Source organism: Giraffa tippelskirchi, chromosome 7, assembly GCF_054371585.1.
Source record: "Giraffa tippelskirchi isolate mGirTip1 chromosome 7, T2T-mGirTip1v1.2.pri, whole genome shotgun sequence".
NCBI lineage: Eukaryota > Metazoa > Chordata > Mammalia > Artiodactyla > Giraffidae > Giraffa > Giraffa tippelskirchi.
The window spans coordinates 11,232,916-11,246,604 of NC_137281.1; the positions used below are offsets into that span (position 1 = coordinate 11,232,916).

Below are 13,689 nucleotides of genomic sequence, written 5' to 3' on the forward strand. Positions count from 1 at the left end.
TAGCTGACTGGCAGCCGAACCATCCTCCAACTGATCCTAGAGCAAATTGCCAACCCATGGAATGAGGTAAATACACGACATTTATTCTAGAGACTTCCCTGGTGGTCCAGTGGTTAAGAATCTGCCTTGCAATGCAGAGGATTGAAGTTCAATCCCTGCGGGTAATGAAGATCCCAGATGCCGCCGATCATCTGAGCCTGGGAGCTCCAACTAGAGTGTCCATGAGCCACGAAAGGGATCCTGCATGACTTATTAAAGGTATTGTGCGCCACAATTAACACCCAATGCAGCCAAATAAATATATATAAGGATGTTTATAAGGACAATTATTCTAAGCAACTGAGGTTTGGAGGGGCTTGTTATGTAGCAAAGTATCGATACTGATACAGGCATGTCCCCTCTCTCTGGGATGTGGTCTCTTTCTCCCTCTCAACGTGACTCAATGATTAAAATCTGAAGATCTGCCACTTTTTAGCTGCATGATCCCCAATGTGATATTCCTTCTTGAACCTCAGATTCTTCTGAAAACAGGGATGAGAATAATAGTGCCTATCACAAGGAGTAGTGGTGAAGATTGAATCTGTTATTTTCATTTCAAGACCCTCAGAGGTCATGTTGGTAATGAAGCCTGTCTGGCAGGGGTGCGGGCGGGGCCATAGGGGGCCAGACTGCTCTTACTGCGCCCCTCCCCCTGGGGTTTGCTAGGGCCATTGAGGTGGACTATAGTTCCCTGCTCCACTGAGGTTGGCTTTAACCATATGATTTACTTTACTCCACGGAATGTTAGCACCCCAACCACCGCAGGGACCTTTGGTGCACTTGGTTTGTGTGCCCCATGTCATCTGCCATGAGACAGACATTCGCCAGGGAGCCACAGATCTCAGAAGACTGGAACCCCACGGAGAAGAACTGGAGTCCCCTTCCCAAACTGCAGCCAAACCTGCCAGCACACAGCCAGAAACAGAGCTGCCCCTAGGAATGGCTCCCGACCCTTAGGAAGAAGAATGCTTCTTGTCACCTCTTGATTTGGGCATGGTTTGTTACCCATCACTACAGCATCAACTGACGAATACAACTTTGTTGTTTTAAGCTGCTGAGACTGCGGACTTGTTTGTTACTGTAGCATAATCGAGTCTACCCTGATAGATGCCAAAGTCTAGTGCCTTCTAACTAATGGCTACTCAGTAAGTGGCTGCTAAGACTGGTAACTATTTGCCCAGACACACTGTCTCCAGAACCAACAAAACCTTAAAGTTGGTAGTGTGTGTGCTCAGTCACTCAGTTGTGTCCGACCCTGTGATCTCATGGACTATAGCCCACCAGGCTCCTCTGTCCGTGGAATTCTCAAGGCAAGAATACTGAAGTGGGATGCCATGCCGTCTCCAGGGGATCTTCCTGACCCAGGGATTAAACCCACGTCTTCTGAATTGGCAGGCAGATTCCTTCCCATCTGAGCCACCAGGGAAGCACCCTTAAAGGTGCTAGGCACTGAACTAAGTCCTTTTTTTCATTTTCTTTCATTTGACTCTTAAGACAGCCCTCTGAGGATATAGCTGTTAATATCCACAGTTTACAAACATGGAAACTGATGTATGTAACCAAAAAGAGGTTAATAAGGAGAGCTGTGCGTGGACTCCAGAGTCTGACCCTCCCAGCTGTTTGACCAAAGGCAAGTGACACCACAATCCGTGCCTCAGTTTGTTCCTCTGTAAAATGGGGACAATTACTTTCAACTTCACAGAGTTGTTGTGATTACGAAATGAGGTACTGCATGGAAAACACTTAACATAGTGACCTGGCAGGAAGTAGTCCCTTAACAACAGTTAGCATCTTCCCTTTCTTTCTTCCAAAGAGAGGGTTCCCAAGGGTTCAGACCCCTGCTTGTTGCATCCCATCTCCCTGAAATGCATCACATCACAAAGACTCGGGATTGTTCTGTTAACTTGTTTAATTTATAGACACATGGGAAGCTGTAGCTGAGAACCAATGGAGACCAAGCACGACATGGGCCTCAGTTCTTCACCCAGCCTTGCCAGAAGGCTGGGGGCTTGGAAGACAGCTGGTCTTGATGGTGAACAAATGAGAGCCTGAGGGCACCAGGGTCTCAGGCTTGGTGTGGCAGGCATTCTCCGTACAACAGCCCTGGGTAGCAAATTTGATACCTGTGGGAAGGGATTTCAGACTAGAATCAGGATCTCCAATGCCTTCTCCCTCTCAATCCAGGGGTCATGCCCCGGCCACCTTCCCCCAGATCTTTGGAGCCACTTTCTCCCTTAGAATCTTGAAGAATGAGGCTCCAGTTCTGGGACCCTCTGGGAACCCTGTGCCCTCCTCCCGAAATCCAGGTTCCCCTCACCAGTCTGCCCGAGGCCAGTCATGGCGACACAGCGGGTTTCCTCGCCAATACAGGGCACTTTCTGAGTCGGGATGCATGTTTCTGTGAAGATGCTGAAGCAGGAAGGACACCAAAGGCCATTGCCCGTCAGATTTCTCCTGAACGCTGGAGAGAAGGGTGGAGGGTAAGGTGCATGGGAACATTAGTCCCTTTCCCAACCTCACAACCAGCATGGGGGACACCAGTCGCTAACCTACACTGCGTTTTTAGAAAATAATATTTATTTGACTGGATCTTAGTTGCAACCTGTGGAATCTAGTTCCCTGACCAGGGATCAAACCCCTGCATTGGGCGCGTGGAGTCTTAGTCACTGGACCACCTGGGAAGTCCCTGGACACTGCAGTTTACAGGAGAAGAAACCAAGGCTCAGCACAAGGAAGATGCGTGCCCCCAGTTACAGCACAGGTCAGTAGCAGGTGCTCACAGCTGGCTCTGGCGGGGGGAGGGTTGGGCAGGGAGGGACTCCAGCTGTGGGGCTCAGCTGGGGCTTACCTGGCAGGGGATTGTGGTTGCAGCCATCGGTCTGGCAGCAGCGCGTGTTGGACCCCATGTAGTTCTCCGGAGCCACGGTGATGGAGAGGAATGCCGGGTCACACTCACTGGATTTCGAGCACCCCTTGTAGCTGGTCATGTCCACGGAGCCCTCTGCATCATGAGGTTGGACAGAGAGCTCAGGAGCCCTGATCTGGACCCTGGTCCCGGGGTATTTCCATCACCTTACAGCTTCCCCAGCCCACTGCTGTCTAGAGAGGCCTCTTCCATCTCCCCAAAGTCATACACCATTATCTGTCTGAGGCAAGGCCTGGAGGGTTGAGTATTATACCCAACCCTTCATCTCTCTGTCCCCGCTGTGTTGGTTTCTCCTAAGTGGTCCCTTCAGCTCCATGGCCACCTCACTGCCATTCTCAAAAGGTCACACCTGGAGAGGTCTTTTCTAGGCCACCTATGACTACCCCCAGGCCTGTGTGAAATGGTCTCTTCCAGCCTTCAGCCCTCCCCTGACCCCTGGAATTCCTTCCACCAAATCCTAGGACGCAGCCCTCAGCCACCACCCTGTAACACCTATCTCCTTCTTCATCTGAGATTTCCCAGGGTCACTCCCCAGACTTCCTACCTATGATCTGTTCCTGCCCTCTTTGGTCTTGCCTGAAGTGGTCTTCCAGTCTCCCTGGCCTTCCCCCTCCCACCAGGGTTGGTCTCCTCCAGCCCTAGGGTTTCTGCTCTGTACCCCAAGTGCTTTGGTGGGTGGGTACTCAGTCCTGTCTGACTCTTCGCAAACTCATGGACTGAGCCCTTGGATTTTCTGTCATTATCTCTCTCTCTCTCTCTCTGTTCCAATACTGGAGCTTCCCAGGTGGTACAGTGGTAAAAACCCCCACTGCCAATGCAGGAGACACAAAATACTGGTTCAATCCCAGGGTTGGAAAGATGCCCTGGAGGAGGAAATGGCAAGCCACTCCAGTATTCTTGCCTGGAAAATCCCATAGACAGAGGAGCCTGGCGGGCTACACCTGATCACAGAGTGAACCTAATCACATTCTTTGCAACTGACCCCAGTCTTCTCTACACCCACCCCTACACCTTTTGCATATTAGATTCCTGCCCCCCACTGTAGATTTCTTCCCCCACTCTTCCCCTCTGTCCTTTCCTAATCCCTTCTTGCCTAAGAAATTCTCTATATCTGCCCCTCCCCCATCATGTCTTTGGAGTCTCATTTTCAGAAATCCTTGGCAACAGTGGTTTTCTGTCATTCCACTGGATTCTCTTTCCTCCTTTCCCTCTTTCCTGCCCCCTCTTCACTCAAAGGTTCCTCCCAGTGCATGGTAGTATCTACTGCCCTGAAGGCACCCCCCACCTCCCCAGGATCTGATGCTATTCCCTACCCTCTTACTATTGTTAGTCTCAGTCATGATGATGATGCAGGAGTCCTCGTCCGGGGCGCATGTCTTCATTTCTCCATTGCATATGGCTCCATGGCTGATACACACCTCACACCTTAGTGGGTACCCTGAGGTATAGAGAGAGAGGCTCTAGTCCAAGTGGTGTTGTCTCTGGTCCATGACTTCTGAGTCCAGAAGGGGATGGGGAGGGCGGGTCTGAAGGAAGAGGGAAAGGTGTCTCCCTGGTTATTCACAAGTGGGACATTGGCCACTGAACAGTGAACTGTCTGAAGCTCCATCAGATATGCTATGGTGCTGCCAGCAAGGCTGCTTCCAGGGGTGGACAGCAACTCCATCAAGGAGCAAGTTTACCTAATTACAGGGTTGGGGAATTTGGACACTAGGGCCCTCTGAGAAAGCTGGAGAATAGTAAAGAGTCCTCCCGAAGGTTTCCATGCATTTTTTTTTTTAATTTATCCTTTTATTTTTTCTATTTTAGGCTATGCTGGGTTGTTCTTGCTTCCCGCGGGTGTTCTCCAGTTGTAGTGAGTATGGTCTACTCTCTAGTTGCGGTGCTTGGGCTCCTCCTGTTGCAGAGCACAGGCTCTAGAGCACGAGCTCAGTAGTTGTGGTACAAGGGCTTAGTTTGCCCAAGGCATGTGGAATCTTCCTGGACCAGGGATCGAACCCATGTCACCTGTGTTGGCAGGCAGATTCTCAACCACTGGATCACTGGGGAAGTCCTTCATGGACTACTATAAACCTTCAGGTCCAGCTTATTCTCAAAAGCGGGACCCTCTTCCTCGTGGGTACATTTAAGTCTGGTAGACAGTATAGTCGCTCAGGCAGGGGTACCTGAGGCTGGGATCTGCAACCCAGGTCAAGAAGGAAGATGGAGGACTAGGAGGACAAGGGCCTGGCTCCTTGGTCCTGAGAGAAGAGGCAGCTGGGGCCCAGACACAGGGGAACTGGGTCCTGTGGAAAATGGAGTTGCCTGAAATGCATCTAAGGGAGGAGAACGCTGGGAAGCTGAACTGCTTAGAGTTCTGGAAGCAAGGGAATTTCTCCCCCTCGCCTCACTTTTCTTTTTTCTAGTTATACTCTCATCTGAATTCCTAGAATTCAGGTGTTTTATTTTGAGACACTGTCGGAGGGGAGGGGAGCAGAGGCCATCCAAACCCCTCCTTTCTCAGAGATTTAAACCCACATGTTTTTGAACTCTTCCTCCCTTGGGGGCCCAGGCTGTCTCTCTTTTACCCTCTGCCTTTTCCATGAATCTGAATTCCCAGGACACCTCCTCTTTCCCCCTCACCCTCAAGGACTTGGCTAAATGCTCTCCCATAGTCTTCATTCCAGGATTCCAGGAGTCCAGACCTCTAGTCACTTACCCAGACCCAGGAGGGTGCACAGCAGCATGGAGGCTAGTAGGAAAGTCTCAGGTTTTGTGGAAGGCTTCATGATGGTTGGATGAATGAAGATGCAGTCCCAGGTCCCGAGCTCATCTTATAGGAAGGTGAGAAGGGGTGGGTCTGGATCTACCTTGCCCCTAGGGTAAGAAAGATGATGTAAGATCTGAGGGTAGGTCTCTGTAGCTCTGAGTGGGGGAGGTGGAACAAGAATCCAAAAGGAACATGGGCATCTTGTCCTCAGCCCCCTTCTCCATGGGAACCCCAGGAGTCTGGGCTTCCAACTCTCTCTCTATCTGGTCTCACCCTCTTCATCCCCCCCTCCTTTATTTCTTACCTGAAGCCCAAGATCAGAATCAGGTCATATTGTTTCCTGCAGGATAGAACAGTGCTAGGACTCAGATTCCCTCTCCCTTGTCTCTCTTCCCAAGGAGGTGCCCAGTGTGGTTGAGGCACTTGCACCCAGCAAGTCCAGGTTTGTTCTGCCAGGGCATGCTTGGCTCAATATCCCCTTTTCTGTGTTTGGTCTGTCTCCAGCTCTGACTCCACCCCTAGATGCACTTCTGGGTCTCTCAGAGACTGAACAGAGGGGTGCTTGTCATTGGGCCAGGAGGGGCATGGTACCAGATGCCCAGAAACTCCATTGGAAAGCTGAGGCACGGTTGGAAGCACTCAAGGTTGGGTGTGTGTCTGGTTTGGAAGGGATTCCCTGGTGGCTCAGAGGGTAAAGCGTCTGCCTGCAACGCGGGAGACCCAGGTTCGATCCCTAGGTAGGGAAGATTCCCCTGGAGAAGGAAATGGCAACCCACTCCAGTACTCTTGCCTGGAAAATCCCATGGGCGGAGGAGCCAGGTAGGCCACGGTCCACGGGGTCGCAAAGAGTCGGACACGACTGAGCGACTTCACTTCACTTCTGGTTTGGAAACATACTTTGTGTTTTATTGAGATCCTTTACCTCAGGCACATGATCTTGAGAGATCAGAGATTTTGTGTCTGTGTGTGTATTTTTTCACTTGTGTATGTATATTTTTTCGTGTGTGTGTGTGTGTGTGTGTTTGGGTGTAAGTTTTCGTGTGGTGGGGGGTGGATGGGTGGCTGTGGGGAGGGTAGCCAGCCATCGGTGGAGGGGATCCTGTTGCGGTAGGCCCCTGGCTCCTTGCAGAAATCCACTCAAGTTTGCTGTCTCAGTTGAGGTGCTGAGGTTGGCGAATTTCTTCCGGGGACCAATCTTGAAGGCCGCATGGGTTGCTAGGGATACCCTGGTGTGAAAGTTATCTGGAGGAAGGGGTAGAGAGCTGTTTGGCGAGAGGGAGGCAGGAAAAGCTCGTTGCTAGGGAACTCAGCGCCTCGCGCAGCTCTCCGGAGAGACGCACTAGGCATGCGCGGTGGTGACATGGCCCCTTGTGCGCAGCGGTTCGAAAGACCGGAACCTCGTGTGCTTGCGCAGTGAAGGCCGCCCGGGGCACACCCCCTGTGAGCACCCTTAACTGAGACCTTCCTGCGACACCCCCTGTGAGCACCCTTAACTGAGACTTCCTGCGTCTTGGTCAGGCGAAGCCCACACGACGTTGACATGCCCGAGATCGGCCTCTGCCATGTGGTGTCCTGCAGTAGCCAGGACTTGGTGAGAGACGGGCGTGGAGGAGGTTCGAAGAAGTGAAGGAGATCGTGAAGAGGCTCTGTGAGAACTTTTAGAATCTCAAAGGTGTTGAAAAATAATCCGTATCTGGGCTGCCAAGAAAAAAGTTTGTTGGGAACTGGAATTTGGGAGACACAGATTCTCGTAAAACTTAAGAGTTTCGGCAGAGGGGGTCAGGGGCTTATGAGTACTACGGTCAGCAGGTTGTTAAAATTGTGTGAGAGAATTATAATTGACTGTGATACATGTAATATTTGATACAAATAAACATTTGACTTTAAAGAAACTGTCATGAGTTACTGAAGGGTAAGGGTCTGATAGGCATCTTGAGTTTCTGGCACATAGTCTGGATGCCTGTGTGAATACAGTAAGTAGTCAAAAGATCAGATTCCTTTGTGGCCGAGACCTGCTTGGTCAGAAATGGCTCCTCAGTAAGTGGCAGCTATTACGAACATAAATATTTGGCCAGACACATTGTCTCTGGAGTCATCACTGTCTTAATAGCGCATTTGCTCAGTCACTCAGTCCGGTTTGATTCTTTGTGACCCCGTGGACTGTAGCCCACCAGGCTCCTCTGTCCATGCGATTCTCCAGGCAAGAATACTAGAGTGGGTTGCCATGACCTCCTCCAGGGGCTCTTCCCCAGCCCAGGGATTGAATCCCTGTCTCCCGCATTGGCAGGCAGATTCTTTCCCATCTGAGCCACCAGTGAAGCCTTCTTAAAAGTGCAAGTTATACCACAATCTGTGCCTCAGTTTGTTCCTCTCTAAAATGGGGGCAATACTTTCAACCTCACAGACTTGTGATTATGAAATGAGGTACTGCATGGAAAACGCTTAGCATCGGGACCAGGCAGGAAGTAATCCCTTAACAAAAGGTAGCATCTGCCCTCTTTTCCTTCCAAAGAGGGGGTTCCCCAGGGTTGAGATCCCAGCTTTTTCCATCCCATCTCCCAGAAGTGCATCACATCACGAAGACTCAGGCTTACTGTTTCAACTGGTTTAATTTATAGACACCTGGGAACCTGTCTGAGAACGAATGGAGACCAAACACCACGTGAGCCTCAGCTCTTCACCCAGCCTTGCCAGAAGACTAGAGGCTTGGAAGACAGCTGGTCTTGATGGTGAACAAATGAGAGCCTGAGGGCACCAGGGTTGCAGGCTTGGTGTGGCAGGCGTTCTCCGTGCCACAGCCCTGGGCAGCAAATTTGATATCTGGTGGAGGGGATTTTAAACTACAGTCAGGATCTCCAATGCCTCCCCACTCCTAGTTCAGGGTCATATGCCCCAGCCACCTTCTCCCCTAGATCTTTGGAGCCACTCTCTCCCTTAGAATCTGGAAGAATGAGGCTCCAGGTCTGGGACTGTCTGGAACCCCTGTGCCCTCCTCCCGAATTCCAGGTGCCCCTCACCAGGCTGCACGAGGCCAGTCACGGCGACACAGCGGGTTTCCTCGCCAACGCAGAGCACTTCCTGAGTCGAAGTGCACGTTTCCTTAAAGGCAGTGATGCAGGAAGGACACCGAAGGCCATTCTCTGTATGGTTTCTCACGAACGCTGGAGAGGAGGGTGCAGGGTAAGGTAATCAGAGACGTTAGTCCCTTTCCCAACCTCACAACCACTCAGGGGATACTAGTTGTTAACGGACACTGCATTTTCAGAAAACAGTATTTATTTGACTGCATTGGATCTTAATTGCGGCCTGTGAAATCTAGTTCCCCGACCAGGGATCAAACCCCTGCATAGGGAGCATGGAGTCTTAGTCAGTGGACCACCAGGGCAGTTCTTGGACACTGCAGTTTACAGGAGAAGAAACCAAAGCTCAGCACAAGGAAGATGCTTGCCCCCGGTTACAGCGCAGGTCAGTAGCAGGTGCTCACAGCTGGCTCTGGCATGGGGAGGGTTGGGCAGGGAGGGACTCCAGCTGTGGGGCTCAGCTGGGGCTTACCGGGCAGGGGATCCTGGTTGCAGCCATTGTTCTGGCAGCAGCGCCTCTTGGATCCCATGTAGTTTTCAGGGTTCATGGTGATGGTGAAGAATCCTGAGTCACACTCGCTGGATTTTGCACACCCCTTGTAGCTGGTCACCGCCAAGGAGCCCTCTGTAGGATGGTGGTGGGGAGAGGGCTCAGGGGCCCTAGTCTGGCCACTGGCCCCAGGGTGTCTTCCCCACCTTATAATTGCCCCAGCCCACTGCTGTCTAGAGAGGTCTCTTCCAGCTCCCCAATGTTAGACCCCCTTGTCTGCCTGGGGTGTCGTCTGAATGGTTTACTAGGTATGGAACCCCTCCTCACACCGCCCCCAGCTGTGTTGGTCTCTCCTGAGTGGCCCCTTCAGCCCCATGGCCACCCCACTGCCATCCTGCAGGGGTGGCACCTGGAGTGGTCTTTTCCAGACCACCTACGTCTAACCCCATGCCTGTGCGAAATGGTCTCTTCCAGCCTTCAGCCCTCCCCTGACCCCTGGAATTCCTTCCACCAAATGCTGGGATGCGGCTGCCCTACCTGCCCCCTGTAACACCTATTTCCTTCTGCATCTAAAGTGGTCTCTTCCAGGTTTCCCAGGTTCACTCCCCAGACCTCCTACAAATGGACTCTTGCTGCCCTCCTTGGCTGCTCTCAGGTCTTGCCTGAAGTGGTCTCTTCCAGTCTCCCTGGACTTCCCCCTCCCCACCACAGGGTGGTCTCTTCCAGCCCTAGGGTTTCCACTCTTCACCCCACACACGTGTGGGTGCAAGTGTGCTCAGTCGTGTCTGACTCTTTGGGACCTCATGGACTGAGTCCAGGGATCATCTGTCCTTATATACTCTCTCTGTATGCCAATATTGGGGCTTCCCAGGTGGTGCAGTGATAAAGAACCCCCCTGCCAATGCAGGAGATGCAAGAGATGTGGGTCCTTCCCTGGGTGGGAAGATGCCCTGGAGGAGGAAATTGTAAGCCACTCCAGTATTCTTGCCTGGAAAATCCCACGGACAGAGGAGCCTGGAGGGCTACAGTCCATGGGGTCGCAAAGAGTCAGGATCGACTGAGCATACACCCAACTCAACCAGCCCCAATATCTCCCTCTTTCTCCTGTCAGGAAAGTTCTCTTGCAGCCTGCATCCCTGGGAGATCCCTTGCGCCCCCAGAGAGTCAAATTAATCACATTCCTTGCAACTCACCCTAGCCTCTTCTCTACAACTCCCCCTCCACCTTTTGGATATTAGATTTTCCCCCTCTCTGGATTTCTCTCTTCCCCCATGTCCTTTCCTAATTCCTTCTTTTGTAAGAACGTCTCTGTATCTGCCCCTTTCCCATCCTCTCTTTGGAGTTTCATCTTCAGAAATCCTTGGCAACAGTGGTTTCTGTCATCACACGGGATTCTCTGTCCACCACCCACCTCGAGATTGCATTTCCCTCTTTCCTCACATATCATCACTCAAAGGTTCCTCCCAGCACATGGTGGTATCTGCCACCCTGAAGGCACCCCCCACCTCCCCAGGATCTGATGCCACCCCCTGCCCTCTTACTTCTGTTGGTCTCAGTCAGGACAACTACGCAGGAGTCCTCGTCTGGGGCACAGGTCTGCAGCTTTCCATTGCAGTTGGGACCGTCGCTGACACACACCTCACAGCTTAGTGAGTACCCTATGGTATAGAGAGCGAGGGTCTAGTGAAAGCTGGTATAGTCTTCGGGCCACAGCTTCCTAGTCCAGAGGGGAATGAGGTGGGGGGTGTGTGTGAAGAGGGACAGGTGTCTCCCTGGCTATTCATGGGCGGGACATTGGCTGCTGAACAAGGATCTGTCTGAAGCTTGGCAGGGATGCCATGGTGGTATCAGCAAAGCTGCTTTCGGGTTGAGGGTGGAAGCAGTTCCAACCAGGGAGCAAATTTATCTAATGACAAGGCTGGGGACTTTGGATGCTAGACCCCCTGAGCAAGCTTGGGGACAGTGAGGGGTCCTGCTGAAGATTACCGTGGACTTAAAAATTTTTCTCACCTTTTAATTTTTTTCTATTTTTGATTTGCTGGGTCTTCTTGCTTCCTATGGGTTTTTCTCTAATTGTAGCGATTATGGTCTAGTGTCTAGTTGGTGAGCTTTGGCTTCTCATTGGTGGTGGCTTCTGCTGAGGAGCACAGGCTCTAGAGCATGAGCTCAGCAGTTGTGGTGAAACGTCTTAGTTGCCCCAGGGCATGGGGAATCTTCCTGGACCAGGGACTGAACCCATGTCCCCCACTTTGGCAGGCAGATTCTCAACCACTGGACCACTGGGGAAGTCCTTCACGGAATTTTGTGAACCTTTAGGTCCAGCTGGTTCTCAGAAGCGGAACCCACTTCCTCGTGGGTACCACGCTTAAGTCTTGTAGACAGTGGAAATTCAGGCAGTGGTACCTGAGGCTGAGCTCTCCATCCCAGATAAAAAAAAGATCAATGACTAAGAGGACAAGGGCCTGGCTCCTTAGTCCTGAGAGAGGAGGAACCTGGGGATGCAGATACAAGGCAACTGGGTCCTGTGGAAAATGGCGTTACCTGAAATGCATCTAAGGCAGGAGAACGCTGGGAAGCTGAACTGCTTAGAGTTCTGGAAGCAAGGAAATTTCTCCCCCTTGCCTCACTTTTCTTTTTTCTAATCATACTCTCATCTGATATTCTAGAATTCAGGTGTCTTATTTTGAGACACTGCCGGAGAGGAGAGGAGCAGAGCCCATCCAAACCCCTCTTGTCTCAAAGATTCCAAACCACACATTTTTGAGCTCTTCCTCCCTTGCGGACTCAGGCTTTGTCTCCTGCTTTACCCTCTGCTCTTCTCCAAGAATCTAAATTCCTGGTACACCTCCTCTTTCCCTTCTTCCTCGAGGATCCACCACAGTGCTCCTCATATCGAGGGTCCCAGGAGTCCAGGGCCCTAGTCACTTACCGAGACCCAGGTGGGTGCAGAGCAGCGCAGAGGCCAGCAGGAAGGTCTCAGATTTCATGGAAGGCTTCATGATGGATGGATGAGTGACCCTGCAGTCCCAGGTCTCCAGCACTTCTTATAGGAAGCTGAGAAGGGGCGGGTCTGGACCCACCTTACCCCTAGGCTAAGAAATTGTGTTTGAAGACCTAGGGGTTGGTCTCTACGGTTCTGAGTGGGGGAGGCAGAACCAGAATCCAAAAGGAACATGAGCATCTTGTGCCCAGCCCCATCCTCCATGGGGACTCCAGGAGTCTGGGCTTCCAACTCTCTCTCTGTCAGGTCTCACCCACTGTGTCCCCTTTTTTTCTGATCTAAAGCCCAAGATCAGAATCAAGTCATTTTGTTTCCTGTAGGTAGAGCAGCTGCTAGGACTCTGATACGGTGTCCCTTCTCTCCCTTCCCAAGGAGGTGCCCAGTGTGGTTGAGGCCCTACCCGTATAGGAGCGCCCAGCAAGTCCAAGCTTGTTCTGCGGGGCCATACTTGGCTCATACTCCCTTTTCTGTGTTTAGTCTGGCTACAGCTTCGCCTCCACTCCAGGGTCTTTCGGAGACTGAACAGAGGGGTGCTTGTCATCAGACCGGGATGGGCGTGGTAGGAGACAGATACCCAGAAGTCTCATTGGAAAAGTGAGACATGGTTGAAAGCAGTCAAGGCTGGGTGTGTGTCTGGTTCGGGCACATACTTTTGTGTTTTATTGAGGTCGTTTACACACTCTGTCTACCTCAGGCATAATCTTCAGAGGTCAGAGAGTTTTTCCGTGTGTTTGAGTGTTTGTGTCTGGGTGTGTGGTGGGCGTTATGAGAGTAGCCAGCCATCGGTGGAGGCGATCCTGTGCGGTAGGCTCCCGGCTTCCTGAAAAAATCCACTCAAGTTTGCTGGCCTCTTGCTTTCCAGGCTTCAGCTGCGGCGCTGAGGATGACGAATTTCTGCTGGGGACCAATCTTATAGGCCAAGCCGGTTGCTAGGAAAGCCTGGTGTGAAAGTGACCGGGAGGAGGGGCTAGAGAGCGGTTTGGCCAGAGAGAGGCGGGAAAAGCTCGTTGCTAGGGAACTCGGTGCCTCTCGCCGCTCTCCCGAGAGACGCACTAGGCATGCGCAGTGGTGACATAACCACCGACGAGCGGCGGTTTGAAAGGCCCGAGCCTCGTGCGCTTGCGCAGTGAAGCCCGCGTGGGGCGCACCAGCTGAGCCCCCTAAACTCACGCTTTCCTGAGTCTTCTTGGTGAGGCGACGCCCACACGACGTTGACATGGCGGAGATCCGCCTCCGCCATGAGGTGTCCTGCAGTAGCCAAGACTCCTTGAGTGACTGGCGTGGGGTGTTGGAAGAATAAAGGAACTCGTGAGGGGGCTCTACGAGAACTTTCGGAGTCTCAAAAGCAAAATAATCCGTACCCGGGGTGCCAAGAAGAAAGAGCTTGATTGGGGTTCTTAAGAA

At 52.0% G+C, this 13,689-nt stretch overlaps 2 protein-coding genes across 5 annotated transcripts; both read right to left on the minus strand.

Moving 5' to 3' along the window:
• Positions 1-1,930: 1,930 nt before the first annotated feature.
• Positions 1,931-5,821, minus strand: LOC145515495 (phospholipase A2 inhibitor and Ly6/PLAUR domain-containing protein-like). The gene is made up of 5 exons (XM_081516014.1): positions 5,664-5,821; positions 4,287-4,403; positions 2,888-3,040; positions 2,357-2,500; positions 1,931-2,162 (listed from the first exon to the last, which is right to left on the minus strand). The coding sequence occupies exons 1-5, from the start codon at positions 5,731-5,733 to the stop codon at positions 2,020-2,022; spliced, it is 627 nt and encodes a 208-aa protein (XP_081372140.1). The 5' UTR covers positions 5,734-5,821; the 3' UTR covers positions 1,931-2,019.
• LOC145515497 (phospholipase A2 inhibitor and Ly6/PLAUR domain-containing protein-like) lies at positions 5,664-13,231 on the minus strand. Of its 4 annotated transcripts, XM_081516022.1 has the most exons (6): positions 12,686-12,748; positions 12,214-12,376; positions 10,826-10,942; positions 9,267-9,419; positions 8,732-8,875; positions 8,308-8,534 (listed from the first exon to the last, which is right to left on the minus strand). In XM_081516022.1, the coding sequence occupies exons 2-6, from the start codon at positions 12,281-12,283 to the stop codon at positions 8,413-8,415; spliced, it is 606 nt and encodes a 201-aa protein (XP_081372148.1). In that variant the 5' UTR covers positions 12,284-12,376; positions 12,686-12,748; the 3' UTR covers positions 8,308-8,412. The 4 variants fall into 4 exon arrangements, with proteins under 4 accessions (XP_081372150.1, XP_081372149.1, XP_081372148.1 ...); XM_081516024.1 differs by lacking the exon at positions 8,308-8,534 and adding an exon at positions 5,664-5,821 and having other exon boundaries at positions 12,214-13,231; XM_081516023.1 differs by lacking the exon at positions 8,308-8,534 and adding an exon at positions 5,664-7,412 and having other exon boundaries at positions 12,214-13,231.
• Between the last annotated feature and the right edge of the window lie 458 nt (positions 13,232-13,689).